Here is a 21,165-nt window from a genome sequence, read left to right on the forward strand (position 1 = left end):
TTTATTTTAATCAGAAGGGTGAAATTACCCCTTTGTGTCAAGAAGTTGAGATTTCACAAAGGGATCAGGAGGCCTTCCCAAAATAGCCTTGGAGTCCCAATCTAGAGTGAAGAGGGCTTGTAGCATCCTTAGGTGCACTAACCAATGTCACCGGTCAGGTGCTGGTGAAACCAGGTGATGGAAAAGTAGTTAGGAACTGGGTAGGGAAAAGACTGAATCAGTGCCCATGAAGAAACTGTAGGTACTGAAAAGGAGGTAATGTTTTCCACCTCAGGGCATCCAGTTGGAGACTGGTCTGAGCTGGTTCTCGTTTTATAACCTCTCGACACATGTGTGTAGTCAAGGCTGAATTTAAAACCTATACCGTGAACCCTAGGAAAATAAACCACATTAAACAAGCACAAATTGAAAATATTACACAAGAGATTTCACAGGAAATTGGTCCAAATTTAGCCTCGCTCTTTATGTATTTAAGCCTCTTATTTGTTGCTTAGAACTCTCTATCAGGATTTTAACATGAGTCTGCCCTCCCCTCCCACCTCCACCCCACGTCCACCTCTACAATGGCCTGCTTAGTTTCACAAAACTCATTTTTTTAATTCCCGAAGAACCCTGCTACCTTTGGTCTGCTCTTTCAGTGCTCATCGACACACGTTCCAAAACAGTACGCTGATGGCGTACAGCACCAACGGTTAGATGAAGCTGAACACAGATCTAAAAAACCCACTGCAGGGCCCAGAACAAGCTTCATCTCTCTCCTGAAAGTTTACGAAGTCCGGCAGACTCAGACACTGATTTTATTTAAAAGGTGACAGCAATTGTGACAAATGTCACTAGCAGCAAACCAACTCAGTGTCTTTCAGCCTCGTTTAGAATTCTCTCACACTGCTTTCCTTTCTTCCATAGATTCTTTTCTTCTGTTTGTTTTTAATCTTGTTCTATTGTGCTTTCTGTAAGTCTCCTTACATTCTTTTCTGGAATAAAGTCAAGAGTAGATAAATAACTGAACTCTTTAGAACTCTATGGATTTAACAATTCACCTTTTACAGTAACATTTGAGGTGATCTGTATGGCTGGCCTCATAGCAAGAGGCTCACTGCCAGTGGTCCATGGCTGGACCACTCTCCCCACTTTCGGTCTGGTTTTCTGCCTTCCAGAATGCCCTGTGGGATGCCACTGGGACACTCCAGACTGCAGCCCTTCTGAGCCAGGCAGCTGCCAGGTCAGAAAAGTGAGGCCAGATCAGAAAGTAGTTTTGTGGGATGGACAAGCACACCCTGAGGCCACGCTGAGATGTCCTATTCTTTCCCACTTGTTGCCACCAGCCAGAGTGTGATTTATTACTGAAGTCTGCTTACAGATCACTTTCTGGAAGACTTAGTAAGTGAAAACTTCTCTTGTATTTAGGTTGGAATTTCTTAATCATTTCAAAGCCTGAGACTCATAACGCCTCCCTGCTTCTCTTTATCATGCCAAAGGAAAATGCTTGCCGGTGAAAATGATCACGTTATCCTGACCCCTGTTCTTCACCCGTATCTTTCTCCACTTCTGATGGAAGATAGAAAGCACAAAAAGGTAGAATAAGCCACTTGAAGAGCTCGATGTTAGATCTCAGCTGAGGAGAGGAGGGAGTTGTCAAAGGGCTGACAGGGACGATGACCCCATTGCTTTTACTGGTCTGAACTGCAGAAAGTTTCTCTGCAGTTATTATTATTTTACGAAAATTATAAGAATATCCTGTCTCCCTCCCAGAGTTCTGAGCTGCTCTGGGGAACGCTCTGCTTCTTCCCCTCTCCTCCTGTCATGGTAGCCACCATGTTCACCCATGGGGCTTTCATCAGGACCCCGAGAGGAACACATGTTTGGAGAACACCCAACCAGAGATCTGACCAATAAGGATGAAGACCACAAACACCATGAGCTTGGCGAGTGTCCCTACCCATCAATTCAGTGGTCTGGCCAGGGGAATTGCTTCAGTTTTCAGGTTTATTAAAAAAAAAAAAATAGTAAGGGACTCAAGGTGACATGGTCATTAGATGAGCCCACTAAGAAAAAGAAAACCCAGGATCACTCTGGATCCCCAAAACGCCAGGTTCCTATGGCGGGAGAATTCAGACAAAGCTGCTAAGGGGGAAAAAAGGCAAGAAGAGCCCTTGGTATCTATTATACCACGAAGTGAACAAATTTCTCTGATTGAAAGTAAGAAATGTGCGAATTTCGAGCAAGTGCTGGTCTAGTCCCACCTTCACAGATCTCGACAGCCGGCAAACCCTACTCAAGGGTGGACTCACACAGGTTATCTGTCTACTCGCTTTTAACACCCTCCCACTGGGGCTCCCGCTCTGGGTGGCCATCCCCTACCCTCTTGCCCCCCGGCACAATTCTGGGGGTGGGCTTTATTGGATTTCTTGGAGCATTAGGTTTCTTGGAGCATATAAACTCCCTGGATTTCTCCTTTAAATCACTCAGAGCCAAAGAAAGAGGCAGAAGGATGCTTCAAAAAGAATTAAGACATTTAACAGATCAAAAGAACCGTGCTGCCACATAAGCTACTTCCTTTTTCAAAAACATGTATTAGGCGAACAGCAGCTAAAACCCTGATCAGTCAGGAAAATGAGCCCCAGCCTGCGGGCTGAGGGGCTGAAAGGAATTAGGCACCACCTAAAAGAAATCTCTTGGTGATTAAACTCACTGTCTGAAGAAACACACACACACACACACACACACACACACACACACACACACACACACACACACACACACGAAAACAAAACCAAAAAGCCCATCATCCTCGACTGCCCCGATGGCCTTGCCTTCAATGTTCAGGGAATGTCATTGACCACGAAAAACTTCTGGAAAGCTGAGTTTAAAAGCCCCCATACCTACACTGCAATGCTATCTTCCACCCATTGCAAATTATAGAGTAGATGGCCTAGTCAACAAAAAGTGGACACCTCAGAATCCAGCAAATGCCACGGGTCAGAGTATGCGTGGCCAAAGAAAAACTACCCCCTGTTCCCACCAAAGTGGATCTTCACGGCAGTGTCGGTTTGAAGACCAGGTACAATGCCTCTCTAATAAGATCTTTCATCACAAGATATTGACGGGGGATCTGTTTGATGGCGAGCAGGCCCCTTCGTCCCCTTTCTGTACAAATGGAGAACTGGGGGTGTCCCACCAGACAGGTCTCAACTCCAAGATACTCAAGTGAGCAGTTTTATTTTTATTCTTAGTTAGCTCTTTTCTCTTAATGTTTTTTATCTGTATATCTGTTACAGTTGAAAAAAAAAGGAGAATGGAATAATAGATTTTTTTTTTTTACCACAATTCTGTTGGCAAAACAAACAGGTCCGTAATTACATGAAGATACATGTATTTGTTTCCTAGGGCTGGTCCTAACAAATTATCACAAGCGGGATGGCTTCAAAACAGCAGAAATTTACCCTCTCACATTTCTGGTGGTTAGATGTCTGAAGTCAAGGTGTCGGCAGGGCTGGTTCCTTTTGGAGGTCTGAGGAAGGGTCTGCTCCACGGCTCTCTCCTAGCTGCCCCCAGTTGCTGGCAAATCTTATCTTCCCTTGGCTGGTGGTTGCATCACTCCAGGCTCTGCCTGTCCATCCCATGGCATCCCGCCAGTGTCTTCACACGGCCTTCTCATAAGGACACCAATCATTGGGTTTAGGGCCCACCCTCACCCAGTATGACCTCATCTTAAACTGATTACATCTGCAAAGATCCTATTTGCAAATAAGGTCATGTTCCGAGGTACCGGGGGTTGGGACTTCAGCATCTCTTTTGAAGGAGACACAATTCAACTCACAACAACACAAGTACCATAGTTAAAGATGGAAAGAACTGAGTCTTGCCTATAAGGCGGGACATGCTGAGCCTGCAAAGGAGGAAAAAGGACTGTCTTCTATTGCCCTTCTATTCCTCTAGGTAGGCAGAGAGGCAGAGTTCAGGCTGCACTGTGGGAGGGGTGAAATTGTGAAGAGAGAAAAAAATAGTAGTGACGTTCTGGAGGGCTAAACTGAATCAGAGAAAGAGAGCAGGTCTGCAGACTGAAGGTGGACGGGGTGAAGCAGGGGTGTCTGGGGTCCTCAGTGCAACAGTGCTGCCTCCCCGGCCCTCCTGGTCTCAGCGTCTCAGACGTTGTGGTCCCCAGTGTTAGTGTCTCTGCCTAAAAGAGTGAACTGAAACACTACAACTTCCTTTGCTGCTGTTGTTCCATCTTTCCCTGAGAGAGTCAAACGTACAGATTCCCACGATGTCTTTATGTTTTCCTCTTGACGATTTTCTTCCCTTTCTTCCAGTTGCTAAAAGTTCTTTCATGTTTTACTCCCCTCACCCCCTGTCACGTCACTTCAGAAATCACAGCTTGTTTCTCCAATCTCATTTACTTTCGGCGACGGCCAAGGTATCACTGCTTCCCCAGGGAAGTGGTCTTCAGGGTGGTACCTGTATCAGCATACCCAAGAATTCACTTTCCTTCTCATGGTACAGAGACAGACGAGAACTTCCTAATTCTGTGGTTTTCAAACTTTTTTCTTGCTACTGAACTCTTTATTCAAAGAAATACTAGAAACGTTCATAGAAAATTCAACTAAATAAACATATGTGGAACTACTCTTGGTGAGGGGGTTACCTGGGAGAAGGGGTGCCCTGCCCACCTGGCCCATCTCCACATCCCTCGTCTTTGGCGGCCCCCGAACAGACTCTGCAGAGCCCAGTTTAGTGGATTTTAGTTGTTTACTATTCTAATAATTCATCTTTACAACATGGCACATAGATATCATATTATAATGTGCTGAGGTCTACCTGCTCATCTTTAATACTGGGCAGTCATTTTCTTTTTTAAAGGAGAAATCTGTGCAGCTGTGAGAACAACTGTTTCCCTAGTGTAGTCATGTGGCAGACTGTGATGTCACCTCGTCTCCCTGGGGGTCTGTCGTCTAATGTGACTCTAGCCTCTGACAGTACCCAGTTCTGTTTGGAAGCTCCCCCAAAACTCACCACGCACCCCATTCGGAAGAATTAACAAACTCTGCAAGCTCTTTTCATTGCTTGGACTTAAAATAAATCCATTAAGGGAGAGACAACATTTAATAGAAGAAACATCAGACCCATCACTATAAAAACCAATGCAACAACAATTAGACTTTGGAAAACTCCTAGTTTTCCAGAGAAATTGCTTATGCAAACATGAAGAATCAAATGCTTTCTAGAGGAAGAAATACTCTTAAAACAAGTATTCCTGATATAAGACTAAAAAGGACTTGATACAACAGAATCTTTGAATAAAAAAAGTAACAATGGGACTTATTAAGGACTGATATGAATAATGCACTCCACACGGCTTTGTAAAACTGTGGTTCCCTGCGAAGGTTACTATTGAAAATGAACAAGTTAAGGTTTCGTCTGTATTAAACTCCATGCAGATGGAAGCCATTTCCTGGGCCATCCTCTACCCCTAAATTCCTAGAACAAATGAAAAATGAAAAAGCAGCCATTCTCCATTCGCAGGAAATCTTACCTGAAGACAGGCTTTACTACTACTGAGAAAGTGTTGGATTTCTTTTTCTCTTAACAGCCCGATTTTGCCATCTTTCATGAAAATCCAGACAGGCACACACCTTTGTAGCATTTTCCAGCTAAACAGTTTTCATACATATATTATCCAGGACCACAAATCCCTGGAAATCACGACAGTGAAACTTTCACTTGCTTCTCATTTGTACAGGGGCATTCACCCAAGGACCCCGCTTAATGAAGTGCAATAACAAAAGAAGTCTCTTGTCAATGCCTAGAGCAGGGGAGGGGCTCCTGTTGCTCACTGGCCAGGGACCACTGCTGGGAGAAGGCGTGCGTGCACCCAGGTGCCTCCATTACGGACAGACCTCTGGATATTTATTAAGAAGACACAGCACCTCCCCTCGCACCCAGCACCCCATCTTCCCTGACCCTATCGAGGAATCGCAGTTGTCTTTGGGATGGAGGACAGGCTGTTTGGGTGTCTGTGGAGACAAAGCCGACATTCACTCAACTGTGCTGGGTCTGATATATCCCATGGATGCTGCTGGGGATTCTTCCCTTTTTCTGACTCAGCAGTTCTAAGGAGGCTCACGAGGGGTCTGATTCAGCAGCTTTTGCTACAAACGTCTAGTCTGGGAGGAAGAGGTTAAGGGGAGCGAACAGACCCCCACGCGCCGAGGGGTGTGTGCTCTTCTCTAAGTGCTCATGGGCCAAGACTGGTATAGACTTTGGCAAGAAACCAACGACATCTTATGGGAAAAATCATGTCTGGAAGAACATCTTGTCATGCTCTTTTTTTCTCTAATGACTTGGGGAGACTTTCTGCCAGGAACGGCTTCTGTTGTGAGCCCTCCACTGTTCAAAATACCTGCTCACATTCCACCTGAGATCCCTAAGGAGGGAGGAGGGGATCCCTGTGGCACAGTTATTTCAAAATGATAAGGTGAAAGGACAAGGAAACACTATAGAATCTGGAATCTGGAGCGTCCGTAGGCAAGGAGGCAAAACAAATCAGGAAAAAATAAAGTTAAGGTTGAAACTATTCTGCCTCCTAAATGAGCCTGCTACCTTTCCACTGGGTGTTCCTGCCATGCTTTTACAGTTCCTGCTCGTACCATTTCAAGCCCAGCCTCGAACTTATTTATTTTTCTATTTTTAATTAAAGGAATACAGTGGTGTGCAAAGAATGCTCATTTCCAGACTTGAGAAAAGCCAAGAATTCCAGCCTCCAACCAAAAAAAGCTTTCTGAGTGTAGGCATTCACTCATGCCGGTTTTGTATCTGATAGACTTTTCATTCAATTTGAAGCTCCATGTGTATGAAACACGCTGAAGTGAACCAAGAAAAGGATGTCGTCCAAACATGTCGAAGCACTTGTGGGTGAACACTCAGCCTCTGTGTTCAACAGCTCCTATGAGAAGCCTCTGTCTCAGGCAGGCTCCAAATTGCCAACTTAACCAGGCAAATAATAATTATTCCTAATGGCAATAATAATTATGGAATGCGGTGGACCCAATATAAGGTTGATTGTCTGTGGCTTCGGTGGGGCAGCCAAAGTTTCACTCACTCTTTTTATAAAAATCAACCTCTCTCTTGCTCTCTCTCTCTCACACACACACACACACACATACATGTATTTGCCAAAAGAAATCTGGACAAACTCAATCCTCTGGTTCCCTGCAAAGTGCTTGACTATAGAGCTAAATTAAATAAATAGCAGCTATCCACACAATGGAGGGGTTGGGATATGTCGAGTAATTGACACACACACACACACATGCACACATACACAATCTTTCATTTTCCTTTTGGTTAAAAGTTTTTAACTTTTTCCAACTCTATAGAGTTTTAGCCAGAGCTAAAGCCAAAGGGCAGACATGAATACTTTGATGTAGTCCTCCTTTCCTTCTAGGAGAGATGGGAGAAAAAGAGGGAGGAGAGGAGGGGTAGTGGAAGAAGAGAAAGTCAGGGTTCTAGACTGACCACTTCGGCTATAAGTCAGAATCTCCCAGTAGATCAAAGTCTTCCTTGGTGAAGCCCCAAGCCCATAGTTGGTGCCACCGCCAGTTTTCTGTGAGATGTTCACCCTGCTCCTCACAGGGAGGGAGTCACCCCCTGAGCTGACGCTCCCTTCCCCACTCTAGAATTTGGCTGTCACCACCCTCTAGGGATGTCTGCATTAGTACTTAAGTATCTCACCCCACATGCCAATGATGTCAAGGTGTCAGAGAAATAAAAAGTGGCCCCTCCCGAAAACATAATCCATCAACCAAATGGTCATTTTCTGGATAATGAGGAATTGTTTCAATTTTCTGAAAATTAGGTTAAGGGGCTAATGCGAATCTACATGAATTTTTTCTTTTTTAATCTTATTATGCCTGTTGGTCACTGTGACTACTCTTCAAAAGTGGTTCCAAGGTGCTAGTGTAGTTTATTGTCACATAAGAGGGGGATTATAAAATAGACATTTGGGTCATCTGAAGAACCATGCTCTGTGGAATACACCTGGAAAATTTCTTTAAGGATTTTGAGTAAGGCTATATACATGTCAAATGGCTTAGACTGTGTTCTAGTAAAGCAAAATATCATGAAATGTGTGTGCACACATACACATAGGTGCACACACACAATCTTCATTTGGATGCAACTGGACATTAAAATTCCCCAGTCCCCTTTAATAGTATACAAAATTCAGATTATTTTTAAACTCATTCTTTCAATGTTTAGAGAGGCTGCGATTTGAAATATGGATTTACAAAGTTGCGTTTTTGTTTAGCTTTGTCACTAAAAATATACCCTGGCTCTATATAGAGTTATAGAAAGATCTCAGGGGTAGATTTTGGTTTCACTGAGTCTGCAAGTTCATCAGAATGGCTCCACTCATACTACCCAACAATACTGAAGTGGAAGGAGCCTCTCTTTCTCTTCAGTCTAGCACTTGACTGCTTATCTCTTCAGGTATTCGATTTGAGCAAGACTCTGGGAAAAGCGAGAAGAAATGTCACACTAAATGGCGATCCCCAAGAGTCTGCCAAACGCTTGGCCTCCAGTCCCTACAGATTCTGAGAATTCCACCGTGCATGTGACAAGTTCAGTGGCTTAGTGACTTGGGGATGGGTGTTTGTTGTGGCAGTCATCACTATGATTGTGTAGAAAATGTTTATGGGTTTTATGGACCGAAAATAATAGATTGGAGGTTGGCTGTAAAGTGCTGTGTATTTGGCTTGTAAATTACCATATCTGAACCCATGTATGATGACTATACTCAGGAGGTCATTTCTGGCATTTCAAAGATGTCCGGGGCCATCTGTTCTCTGCAGAGATCTGCAACTCCGCAGAAGTAACCCAAGCACATTCCGACATGTCTCTACCCGAAGCTCACAAGGGTCCTATCATTTTACAGACTTTACCGCCCTATTCACCAGCCAAATGCACTGTGCCAAAGCGGGGAAAACTATAAAAAACTCCAAATTCTTTTAAATGTGTCTGGTACCATTAAGAATGTTTATTACGCCACAGAAATTTTACAGTTGATATTTACCAAAAGCACAATATACTTGGTAAATAGATTACTAGATTGTCTGCTAAATGTGAATGTCTCTATTTTATGAAATTTCTTCTTCTATACTCCGTACCAGCCAAGCAGTGTTGTGGTAGAATGAATGTTAGTGGTGATAAGGAAACAAACGTGTTCCTAAGAGCTAGAAAAGGGCACTTATTAGACAATCTAGATTCATTCTTCCATTTTATAAGATGGAAAGTGGGGCCCAGAGAGGTCAAGGGGTCTGCTCAAAGTCCCAGAGCTTGTGAGTGGTGGGGAACACCAGCCAGAGCTTTTAATCTCTAGCAATGGCATTGAACTGCCTCACTGAAATAGGATTCCATTTGTATGTAACTGAAACTTAGCATAAAGAATTCCCTTTATATCCAAAATCCAAGACCAAATTGGATATTTATGTGATATTCTCATTTAACCAAAGGTAAAATGTCCACAGAGTTTCTATCATCTTTAACTAAACCCCTTCCATAGAAAGGATATAAAAAATGATGGTAGAGAAAATCCATTTGGTCTAATATTACTGAAAAATATATATGAGAGAATCTATTGAATCATTTATCTTTTAAATCCTGAAATATCCAATTACATGAATACATAGTCTATGCAATGGGCACCACAGGCTATCTGCAGTCCTTCTCTTTTAAGTCAGAAACTACTTGTCCATCAGTTCAGAAAAGAGTTATTATACTCTATGAGACATAAAGTCTTTAAGAATGTGAAAATTACAAACAACCAGAAATGCCCACTGGGACACTGCCATGTTACCTGAATATCCTCAGTCTTCAAGAAAGCAAAGTGTACGCCCAGTTGCAAAGGACCAGCTCTGCTTTATCAGGTTCATTTCTCCTAACATGCTCACCTTGAAGAGCACTGCACACACCAGTCATTTCCCCATGTTAATACCCCTTTGGTGTTCTTCAAGGAGTGGTTACTCTTACTCCTGGGACTCCTTGGAAACATAACACCAGGACTCATGTAAACCTACAGTCATGAGCCAGGTAGGCTTTTGTGCTTCTGGCCCTAAAATAGAAAAGACTAAGCCAATCCCCATGTAGGAACTATGACAAGTACAGAAAGGTGTGGTTAATCATTGCATTTCATATGATGGGAAATATACATCCTCAACTTCCAATGCTTAGTTATTCGGAAACTGATCCAAGGCTTACCCCTAGGAAGACACTAAATACTGATGTAAGCCAAAGGTTTCAGGTCATCCATAAAGTAACTCCAAAATAAAAAGTCCAAAAGAAGACAGTGGACGGCATTTCTCAAAGAGCTGTGTCTGGCAAAATAATTGTCCCGGCTTCTTGCATCGCACCTGTTTTATATTTTTTTGCTATTGTGCTGTTGTTTAGGTGTTTTTCTGGTTAGATATTCAGCAATAAGCCACTTGGAGCAAAGTGAGAGTAAAAGAACAGCTTGTTGATGACTGCAAGGGAGGAAACTACATAGTCATACGTACAGCACTGGGCCCCCAAAGAATTTACCTTCCAAGTAGTTTGCAATATTAAATTTGTTATGAAAATCATTAGCTTTTTAGTGCTGGATTGGACCTTGATAATTTTCTAATGATGTCTTCCCCATTTTTCATGTGAGGAAACCAGAACTGGGAGAAGTCAAGTTCATTTGTAGGTGGCCTGGCTCCCAGTTCTGGTTCTTGCCGTTATTGGTATGACCTGGGGCAAGTTGTGTAATTTCTGAACCTCACTTTACTCAACTGTAAAATGGCTGTGTTCATGCCCACGTAACAGCATTAACAAACTCGTGATTCATCTAGGAGTTGAGCCTGGAAGTCAGGTCTCTCTGGCTCCAAATATTAGGACCTTCTCTTGCCCACAGTGGTCTCCTCTTCCCAAGCATTCGCAAGTCCTGTTCTGTTCTTACCAATATGGGTACATGAACTCATCCCGGACCTCAGATCATCTAGAGCCCCTACCAAACTCAGCTCCTGGAGGAAAACAAAATTGAAAGAGAAGATCAATTTGAGACAGGAAAGGAGCCCTGACTGAGGATTCTGTTGCTGAGACTGACTTGCTATCAGCTGGTCAGCGTTTTCACGTGCAGATGAAGGAAGCTGTGCCCTTGGCCAAGGCTGTAAACCTTTTAGGTGGCAGTGCCTAAACCCATGACCTCTGAACCCACGGCCAATACTTTTCCAAGACTCCTCTCTGACCTGATGTGGTCTGGCTCTCAGCAAGCTCTTCTTTTCCAGGCATATCTTTTCAGTAGGCTGCACAAAAGAACAAGTGTCTAGATTTACGACAGACACAGACCAAATGATCCTGGGCTATTTGCTCTGGAAGCAGACCCTAACCCAGAGGAAAAACAGATCTAATTCGTGCCTATCTATTCTAAAAATGGGGGAGGGGATGGAATATACACAGAGACACTTATATGGAAGGCTCTGGAACTCTGTGAGCAGGGCTTCTGTTTGTAACGTCCAGAAAAAAAAATTCTCCCCCAAGAGGAGGTCACAGGCAATCACTTATTCACAGGAAGGAATCAGAACAAGCCTGGAAGTCACACTTCATCTGGGCAGGGGACAGCATCTCCCTGCACACCATAAAGCCAAATGCAGAGCAAACAAGTGGTTGGAGAAAGGGCAGACACTCTCAGTGGTGACTTTGGTTTTCTTACAAATGAGGGAATTTGGCCAGGAGATCTCCCAGGAACAGACCCTCTCTCTGTAGCCGTGTGTTCAAACAGTGCCTGACCTTCCTTCCGTGAGGGCCAGGGAACTCTTGTATATTTCTCCTGAAGGACAGAAACAGCTGCTGGCAACTCAGTGTGCCCACCTCTGCCCTTGACCGCCCCGCACTGGAGACTGAGCATTAGCCAACTCCTGTGGGTAGATGACTCCCCCAAATGGTCAGACACGCTAGCGTGTCCTTCATGGCACTGGCATTGCCACGGGCAGGAGCACAGGGACAGGAAGTGCTTTCAAGTCTAACAGAACCACACTCACAACTGCTCAAATCTCACTGGCTCAATGACTTTGGACAAGTTACTTCTCTTCTTTGCGCAATAAAATTGGAGTAACTAAAGTCTACCCCTCGGGACTCCTGGAGAATGATAGAAAACAACATGCAAATCTAGATCAGTGCCTGGCACATGGCAGGCGTTGGATAAATGTTAGCTTCCTTTCTTCTCTTTAGTATCAGCCTGCTAATCACAGGCTTTTCTAACAAATAGCTTGAGCCACTGAAGGGTGACTTGCAATTTTCTCTCCCAAGAAGCCTAGCTGTTATGCACTGAATGTCTGTGTCTCCCCCAAATTCATATGTTGAAGCCTTAACCCTCATGTGATGGTAGGAGGAGGTGAGGCCTTTGGGGGTAATTAGGTTTAGATGGGGTGATGAGCCCCAAAATGGGATTGGTGTCCTCATAAGAAGAGGAGTCATCACCAGAGGTCTCACTCTCTCTGTCTGTCTCTCTGTTGGTCTGCTATCTGTCTGTCTCTCTCTGTGTGCACAAAGAAGAGGTCAGGTGAACACACAGGGAGATGACAGCCATCTGCGAGGCAGGAAGAGGGCCTTCACCAAGAACTAAATATGCCAGCACCTTGACCTTGGACTTTCCAGCCTCTAAAACAGTGAGAAATAAATGTGTACTGTTTAAGCCACCGGGTCTATGGTGTTTTTCTACAGCAGCCCGAGCTGACTAAGATACCAGGCTTGCTGCATTCTGGATGACGAGCTGAGACACAGACACACAAGGCTGGCCTGAAGGCTCACAGAAAGAACCAGACTAGGGGAGGAGAGCAGGGGTGTTTTTCTGCTTCTTGGAATACGCGGCCATGTGCTCTGGTGTTCTGGCTCTGCCCCCTTCATCTGGCCACAATACCATGTGGTATTACAACTTTTGAATGTTAAGAAACCTTATATTTCCTCAAGTATCAGTATTTAATGTTTCGTTCCACACATAAAACCCTGTGAGTGGAAAGCTGCCGGCCCCCTTGTCAGAGGTAATTTCTCCAGGCTCTGCATGGGATTTAACGGGAGCCATATGGTTAAGTCCGTCAACCCTCCCAGAAAGCATCCCCGAAGGGCCCTCATAAATGTGCTCGGGGCTGTGAAAGATCCAGCAACTTACTAACAATAAAGCCACGTTCATAGGCGTGAGATGCAGCAAAACACAAAGCAGGAAATAATGGCTTCTGGCCTGAATTACTCAAAGGGGGCTTCAAGCTGTCCTGGAGATGGGCGGGGCTGGTGGTGGGGCCCTGATAACCGGAGACCTGCTGGTTGCAGCCTCCAGCAGGAACAAGGCTGGCCTGGACGCTGCTAGCAATGGCCCAGGGTGGGAAGTGGCAGTCTTAATCCTGCTCGGTTGGTTCGTAGACTTTAAGAAAACTCTTACTAGTGGGTTTATTCACATACACATTTACAGAGCAAGTACATTCTTAAACTGGAAGCCGCTTGGTCACCCAAATTTTCTTTAAGTTGTGCCTTTCTGTGACGGCATTATTTATCGATCTCTCTCCCTTTTTCTTTTCAGAGCAACAAAGACCCTTGAATCAATTAACATTCCCATCTCGACGGACACTTGAAGCGGCTACAGCAACTCGTACAACAAAGCCATGTGACTCTCCCCGAGAGGCAAGGTGGCATCGCTTTCTACACCAACAAGTTCTGAGATGTAATAAGCTCTTCTTTCACCATCATCATCATCATCATCATCCAATGTATGATGAGTATCAGCTCCTTTTTATTTTTACATAAAACAAGACTTGCTTCTACAATATCTTATATAAATTTCTGGCAAAGTCTTAGATCTGTATTGCCTAACCACAGCTTCATGCAAATGGGGTTTATGACCAAATAGCTAATATAGCTGCACATCACACAAGCATACATGTGCCAGGACTGAAACTGGCATAAAGTCGGGGAGAGGTTTCATATATACATGCTGTTGAACATATTTTCAAGTTTCCTGATACCTTAACTAGAATATTCTACAATGGGCCAGATACCTTCTGTTCAAGTATCTGCCTTGGTAGGAACATTTGTACCTTCTGATGTTACATGTATCACACCTCCATTGTAAACAATTATTATCAAATAATTTTCACCGATAATCTAACAAGCATATGTATTTGCTGAATTCCATACAGAGAACTAAGTCTATTGAATATTTTGAACACAGGAAGAAAATCTGTGGAATATTTTGGCCATGCTGTCCCATAACCTGCCAGAACTCTGTACTGATATCCATTCTTGTAGAACTCCACTGTCTACATGAGTTTCATTGTTTCCCTGAAGAATTAGTGAGCATGAATTATCCTATAACATTAACTCCATAGAGAGAAATAGGTTTCTTTAGGAAAGCTGAGATCTGTTAAGATTATAGCCACTCACTCAATTGATTACTGACTCCTACAAAAATGTCTCATATAAGGAAAGAGAGACAGAAAGACAAAGAGAGAAAGACAGAGAGAGAAAGAATGAAAGAAAGAGAAAGAAAGAATTTACATGACTGATACCTGTTCATCCACTATTTTCCCCAGGTTTTGCCAGACTTGATCCTGAATTAATGAGCCTGTTACATGGTATCTAATAAAAATGACCCGAGCAGAGATACTGCTTGGAATCTGCCACATATTTGGTCCAAAGCTGAATCGATTTCCTCTCTATTTAACACATGCTTGTTTTCTGTCTCACTTGTCTCCCCCACAGCCCATGCCTCACTCCTTTTTTTTTTTTTTTTTTTTTTCCCATCTGGAAAACTTATCTCCTAAAATGCTACCATCAATCAGCCAAAGACACTCTTCCCGACAGAGCGTCTGCCAGTTTGACTAAGCGCAAGTAGTCACTAGTTTGGGGATGCCTCCCACACTCCAGCGCTGTGTGTTTTTCTAGCCTGCCTAACCACACGAGTGCAATTTGGGATATTTATACTTACTTTCCAGTTTCCATTGGGATAAAAGCGCTACTTGGACAGACCTGGGCAGGGACATGGTAGGGGGTGAGATAGGATAGAATAAAAGTTGCCCGTGCGGATTGTCTACCTACTTTTAACCTTATTTCTTCGGATTTTTGCATTACCACCTATTTTGTTTTACTTTGGCTCAGTGCCGGCTCTAAAAGTAGGAAAATCAAACGCTCGCAAGGATGTAGACCCTTTGTCCCCCAAATCTTCCCTGAGAACAGACGCTGCTCTCTCCGAGTCCTTTCATGTCAATACACTCCCAATACATCCAAACCTCTAGGTTTAAATACAGCATGAAAGGAGGGGGCAGAAAGGATAGCAAAAGTGGGATCGGCAGCAGATACCCAGCAATGGTAGAAGGGAAGGCAAAGGGGTATGAGAGACAGGCGGCCCCCTCCGCCTGCCACAGACTTCCAGTCACTGCACCCACGGGCCGCAGCAAAAGAGCCCTGTGCGTGGGCACAGGTGGGTCCCAGCCTCTGGCTGGATGCAGCTTTAAGCGCTGAGCCTGAATGAAGACTTTCATTGCTGTTTTGCTGTTTTTGTTGGCCAGTAGCCATGGCAAACATTTGCAGGTGGCTTGGCCAGATTTTGACACTTAAATATTTGAGGTTGTGATAAAAATCAGAATATTACTACAATATGGTTCTGTGCAGCCTCAGAAAGGAAAAAAAAAAAAAGAAAGAAAGAAAACTATCTGCAATTTCAAATGCTCATTTAAAGACACAGTCTCCAGAGGGAACTCATGTTTTAAAATAAGTACTCATTTCCTCTTTGCTGAGAGAAATAAAAGAGTCAACCATCCCCAAATGTTACCACCTAGAGTTTCATTCTGAATCCACTGGTGAGATGGGTTGGGTTGTTCCTTGCTGAGCCCCCACGATCATCCGGGCAAGGTTTGGATGGGTCACATGGAGCAAATGAAAATGACAGGATGTGGGGGTTGGAATCAACATGGGAAGCACGACAGGGAAGGATCTGAACCAAAGAAACAGCCTCCCTCAAGCTTGGCAACGAGACAGAGTCCTAAAAGTGACAATTATCTCCTAGAACACACCAGGAGAGACAGCTAACACCCCAGGATCGGGAATAAATGGTTGGATGGAGTGGGTCGGGAGGTCACATGCACCAGAGGAACACCCCCACCTGTCCGGGCAGAGTGACACAGTCTGGAAATGTCACCCAGCTGTACAGCCCTGGGCCAGCTGGGTAAATTATTGACAGAGTCAACACCCATCTCAGAATTTAGTGCTAACCCTTAAAAGATTGTTTCACAAAAACCAGCATTGTACCAACAATGGCCAAATACTGAGGGCCTCCAAGAGGGGAGTTGCTGTAGGGGGAGGCAAAAGAACTCCAGCAGAGAAGGAATGCTGTAAAACTGCTAGTAAACTCTAGCCCATTTTATGTTTTTTTTTTTCCCCTTGAAAGAAAAATAAAATCATTATAATTAGCTGGCCTGACTGTGAATTGTTTGCCCAACGCCAAGCCACTAGAGTGAAGGAGTCCCTTGCGATTTAGATGTTGTCTTTCATGACCCCACCCTCTTAGCATATTAGAGGGTCTTGCTTTAGATGGTGGCAACACTTGCTCCCATGGTTATTTGAGAAGAAAAGAAATCTTTGACAGAGACACTTGTGAATTTGGGTTTGGCTCCTTCCAACAAAGCCAAGCATTCAAATGGCCAGATGAATTTTCTGTTTGTTGTTTGAATGAGAAACCAAAGGTACCCATGGCAAACTCACAAAACAGTCATTACCCACAATGCTCATTTATTACGGTTTGCTTCACATGTCACAACCCATCCTGATGAGTTGAGAAATGTGAGAGACAAGGTACCCTTTCTAGAGCATTCTAAGAAGGAATAAGCCATTGTCCCTAGTGCTTCCTCTTGGTGTAGAATTCCTATAAGCATTTAAAACAAGGGGAAGGAAAGACACATTGGCACACAGTGGGACAGTTTCTAATTCTTTAAATCATGGTATCTAATATTCAACCAAATATTCAAACTAAATTCTGATGCATATACCAAACACAGCAAGCTCCCTTTCCTATTTTAAACAGAATTCCGGGAATGGAGAGCAACCAGTTCTCAGCATCCAGCAATGTAAATTTATCATAGCTCTTTGGCTTAAGTTACTACCACTTCTTCCTAAGATCTCAAGCATTCCTAAATCTTTTATTTCCTTTTCACACTACTCTTGCGAGGGTGGAAAGGAGAGATACCATCCCTATCCTGGAGAGGAGGACTTTGGGCTAGAGATGCTGCTTTTCTAAGACACTCCTGGGCAACGCCCACGCTGCCGGTCCTCAGACCACACTGAGTAACAAGGGGCTAGAGCTGTCAGATGACACTCAGGCGTGAGGGCTCTTTCCATCCTGTAATACACAGTGTCTGGGACCATTCTACCAATTTTCTTTCAACGTTGTCAGTATTGTCATTTTTACATAAATGAGAGAGATAGGGCCTGCTTTCTTTGTTCCGTCTGCTCCAGGAATGAGTATGGACCAATGCAGAAAGAGAGGAGAGCAAATAAGGAGGTATTAACAAGGAAGACAAGCAAAGAAGAATGATCAGAGAGAAGGAGAACTATGGAAATACACCAGAGACACAGGTGATGGGCTTAGATCTTAGGAATAGAGGGACTGTGAAACTTCCCTCCGCCATCCTCAAACATTTGTCCTGAGAACTCTGCTCTGTTCTCAGCATCCATGGGGTATCCCCACAGTCATCTTAAAGTTCAAGAATCTTGTTTGATGAAACAATGACACAGAATGACTTGCTCTTCTCCCCAAAGTCAGGATCAAAGAGACTCCTTTTCCCTTCTCCCCTCAAAAACATCACTCTGAGCTCTAAGCAATACCACACCAGCCAAGAAAACCAAATTCTGTCTTATCCAACCTGAGTACCAGAACATTCCCTGAGCTCCAGCCAGGACCCAGAGACAGTCGAGGAGGTCTCCTTACCCGATCTGGCGGTTGGTGGAAGGTGCCTGCGTGATGACAGAGCTGGACTGGGGTGATGGCATGGCTTGCTGAATCACGACGCTGGTGTCGTGGTTGGGCATCCGGGTGCTGCCAAGCTGGTGAGCTCCAGGCCCCGCCATGGCCCCACCAACGGTGTTATGCATCGAGATATTCTGCCCAGAGAAGACAGAGGGGACAGGGTCAGAAGAAGTTAAAGCTTTATGCTCCTCTCAAACTCTACAAAGCCGAAATTGTGAATCTGGTCATGTCAACTCAATACAGAGTTACGGCTTCTGGCAAGCCATGGGTCCATTCAATTTGTTACAACTGACAGCTACGAGGAGATGATAACTATTCACCTGAAGAGTAAAGCATGTAAGAAAATACCTGGAAGTTTGCCAGTCACCCTGCTGTCATCCTGATGTGAGGCTGACATTAGGGATGGTTAGCGCATCTTTACTCTGACTTGGTGTGATATATACTGCATTTGAAAATGATTTCTGTGGTAAGTACATAATACTGTGATTTGGTGAAGAGCCGTTCAGCCCCCTGCTTTAAATGACAAGCACACTTGTTATTTTTTTTCTTTTTCAGTCCTATAAGAGTGGCCAACCACCTTTTTTTTCCCCCCAGGAAACCACTTTCCAAATCATCATCTGGATACCCACGACCCAAGCTCAACAACCTAGGGAATGAGGATGAACACCTGGAATAAATGACAGGGTGCTTAGGACCCAGAGACAAGAGGGAGAGTTACAACCCTGCTGTATTTCCATAAAATCAGTCTCTCACAATTGTATGGAATAATGGGATACAGATAACAATTGCTTGTCTGCCTACTTGTTCATTGTCTTTTCCTCTGGAATGTAGAATGTCTGTGTCCATGACTCTCCGTTGGTGCTTGGGGCATAGTAGGCATTCAGGAAACATGCAGTGCACAAGTAAAGTAATGAATTAAAAATGAGACGACTGAGTCACCCAAGAGACCTAATATCATGTATTTATTTCTGATGACTTGGATAAAGCCTTCTTTGTTTAATATTCAAAAGTATGGTTACATGTGCATGACAAAGCTGGCTTAAAAGACAGCTCTTCCTAGAAAAGAAAGTCACTGGGACAACAAGAGAGGATTCACAGGGAGGCAGAAGAGGGCTGATCTGGCGGAGGGCACAGCTCAGCAGTAGAGTGCGTCCTCAGCATGCACCTGGGTTCAATACCCAGTACCTCCACTAAAAGATAAAATAAAATAAAAAATTAATTAAAAATACATAAAGAAAACTATTACTCACCCCACCAAAAAAAAAAAAAAAACCAGAAGAGGGCTGATCACCATAGAAGGGCTGAGAAATTCAGGACCTCGAAAAGAAAAAGAAAGTGCAGAGCAAAGCATCGTAAGTGTGTGGACCTCTCTAAACAGCCAGGTACGGCTCTTCAGCCTAGAAGGGTAGGGAGATCTGAGAGGTCAGCTGGACAATGGGTTGAAGATGACAGGAAAGAAATGGAGTGTCACTAGAAATTTACTGGAGGCAAAATATATATCTGTCTGCACTCTGGGGTTAGCAAAGAAAAACATAAATGTTACCCAGGAGTACTAGAAGTGATTCTTTGAAGTTCTTCTGCAAAGAACAGGATTTCCTGCACTACGTGTTAAATGATGGTGATAACATATATGGTATTTGGGGTGGCTGTGTCCATCACATGGCGCCTTTCCCAGGTTTCTGATTCCTAAATCCTGACCACACAGTCTGTCAGGAGTCCAGATGGAAACTGGGCACCTGGCTTAGACTGTGAGCCGACTGTGTTGTCGTGGGATCCCAAAGGCATGAACAGGCTTATACACACACATGATCCAAAGGCTCCTCTTATATCCTGGAAGGTTTTTCAGACACCAGAAAATATTGTGGCTGGTTAAGGTAAGATGAAAGGAAATGGTGATCTGTATCAGGGTGGCAACGCAGGGATGTGCTTGAGTTCTTTTTATAGGCTCTAGAGGCAGAGAGTCAAACAATAAGCAATAATGGAAATAAAGATAATCATTATTTCTTTTGAAAATGCACCTTAACAAACTTATTGCCCTAGGTCTTAATGAGATTGTGATGAGGTAAACAATTATAAGTATCATTTTCCCATTGTTTAGATCCTTAAAAATATTCAAAATTTTTCATCTTGCTCACAGTCGTCTATTTTGTCAGTAATAGATTTGAGGCACAGAAATGACTGTGCCTTCCTGACTCTCTTTTGGGAATTATTTCTGTTGTGCTGTGCTAGTGAAAGTTATCAATAGAGCTATGCAGTTTTAAAAAAAACAATCTTCTCATTCATGAAGAAAATGTATGAACCCTTGTTGAGTTACTTTTGACACCTCTTTTCTATCACCCCACCGTGTAGTCCCCACATACTATAAATTCAGTGTAAGCAGCCTTCTTTTCTTTTTATCTTTCCATCTCTTCTTCCACCAACTTACACCCAACCACCATCACCTTCGTTCCTGGACTAGACAGTGGTCACCTAACTGGTCTCCTGTCACTCACATTCACTTTCTTTCCTCCTCTTTCCCCTACTGAAGCCACAGTTCAAAAGGCTAAACTGATCACACTGCACATAGATCTGCCTACGTTGTCCATCGTCCCCATGCTTCTTAGACGGCTGCATGGTTCAGAAGACACTGACAGCACTCTGTGTGTGACCTCCAAGGCCTGGATGACACCCTCCCTCCCTCCCCAGCTCATCTTACACCTCCTCCCCTCTTGCTCTCGGTGATTCACTCCACTTTACTGGATTTTCCTGTTCTCAGAGTGAACATTCGCCATCTCAGCACAGAGCCTGCTACCTGTGCTCCTCTCCTGAGTCCACTGTCAAATCTCTATTTAGGATCATGTGAGGAAGCCTTCCTTGACCTCTCCAGTGATGGGCACTATCTCCCCCTCCTTCATAGCACTTTTCGTAAGTTTATACTTGTTTTCAATTATTTGATCAATATCTGTTTCTCCTTCTAGAACATAAGCACAATGAGAAAAGGAACTAAATCCGACTTTACTCCCCACTGAGCGTCCGTTGCCTAGGCAGTGCCCGGCATATAGCAGGCACCCAGTAAACATGGAAAGAATGAGTAAGACATCAAATGACATTCCTACAATATTCAGCGTGGTGAAATCTCATCTTTTATTTCCTGGGCAGTT

The 21,165-nt window shown here is 43.9% G+C and overlaps 1 protein-coding gene across 2 annotated transcripts in view; it reads right to left on the minus strand.

Moving 5' to 3' along the window:
• Nucleotides 1-21,165, minus strand: part of CREB5 (cAMP responsive element binding protein 5) — a 381,842-nt gene that overhangs the window by 217,540 nt on the left and 143,137 nt on the right. For both annotated transcript variants that reach the window (XM_064487484.1, XM_064487485.1), the window contains exon 5: nt 17,987-18,159. In XM_064487484.1, coding sequence (XP_064343554.1) covers nt 17,987-18,159 — 173 coding nt within the window. The remainder of the gene's footprint in view (nt 1-17,986; nt 18,160-21,165) is intronic.

Source organism: Camelus dromedarius, chromosome 7 (assembly GCF_036321535.1).
Source record: "Camelus dromedarius isolate mCamDro1 chromosome 7, mCamDro1.pat, whole genome shotgun sequence".
Classification (NCBI taxonomy): domain Eukaryota; kingdom Metazoa; phylum Chordata; class Mammalia; order Artiodactyla; family Camelidae; genus Camelus; species Camelus dromedarius.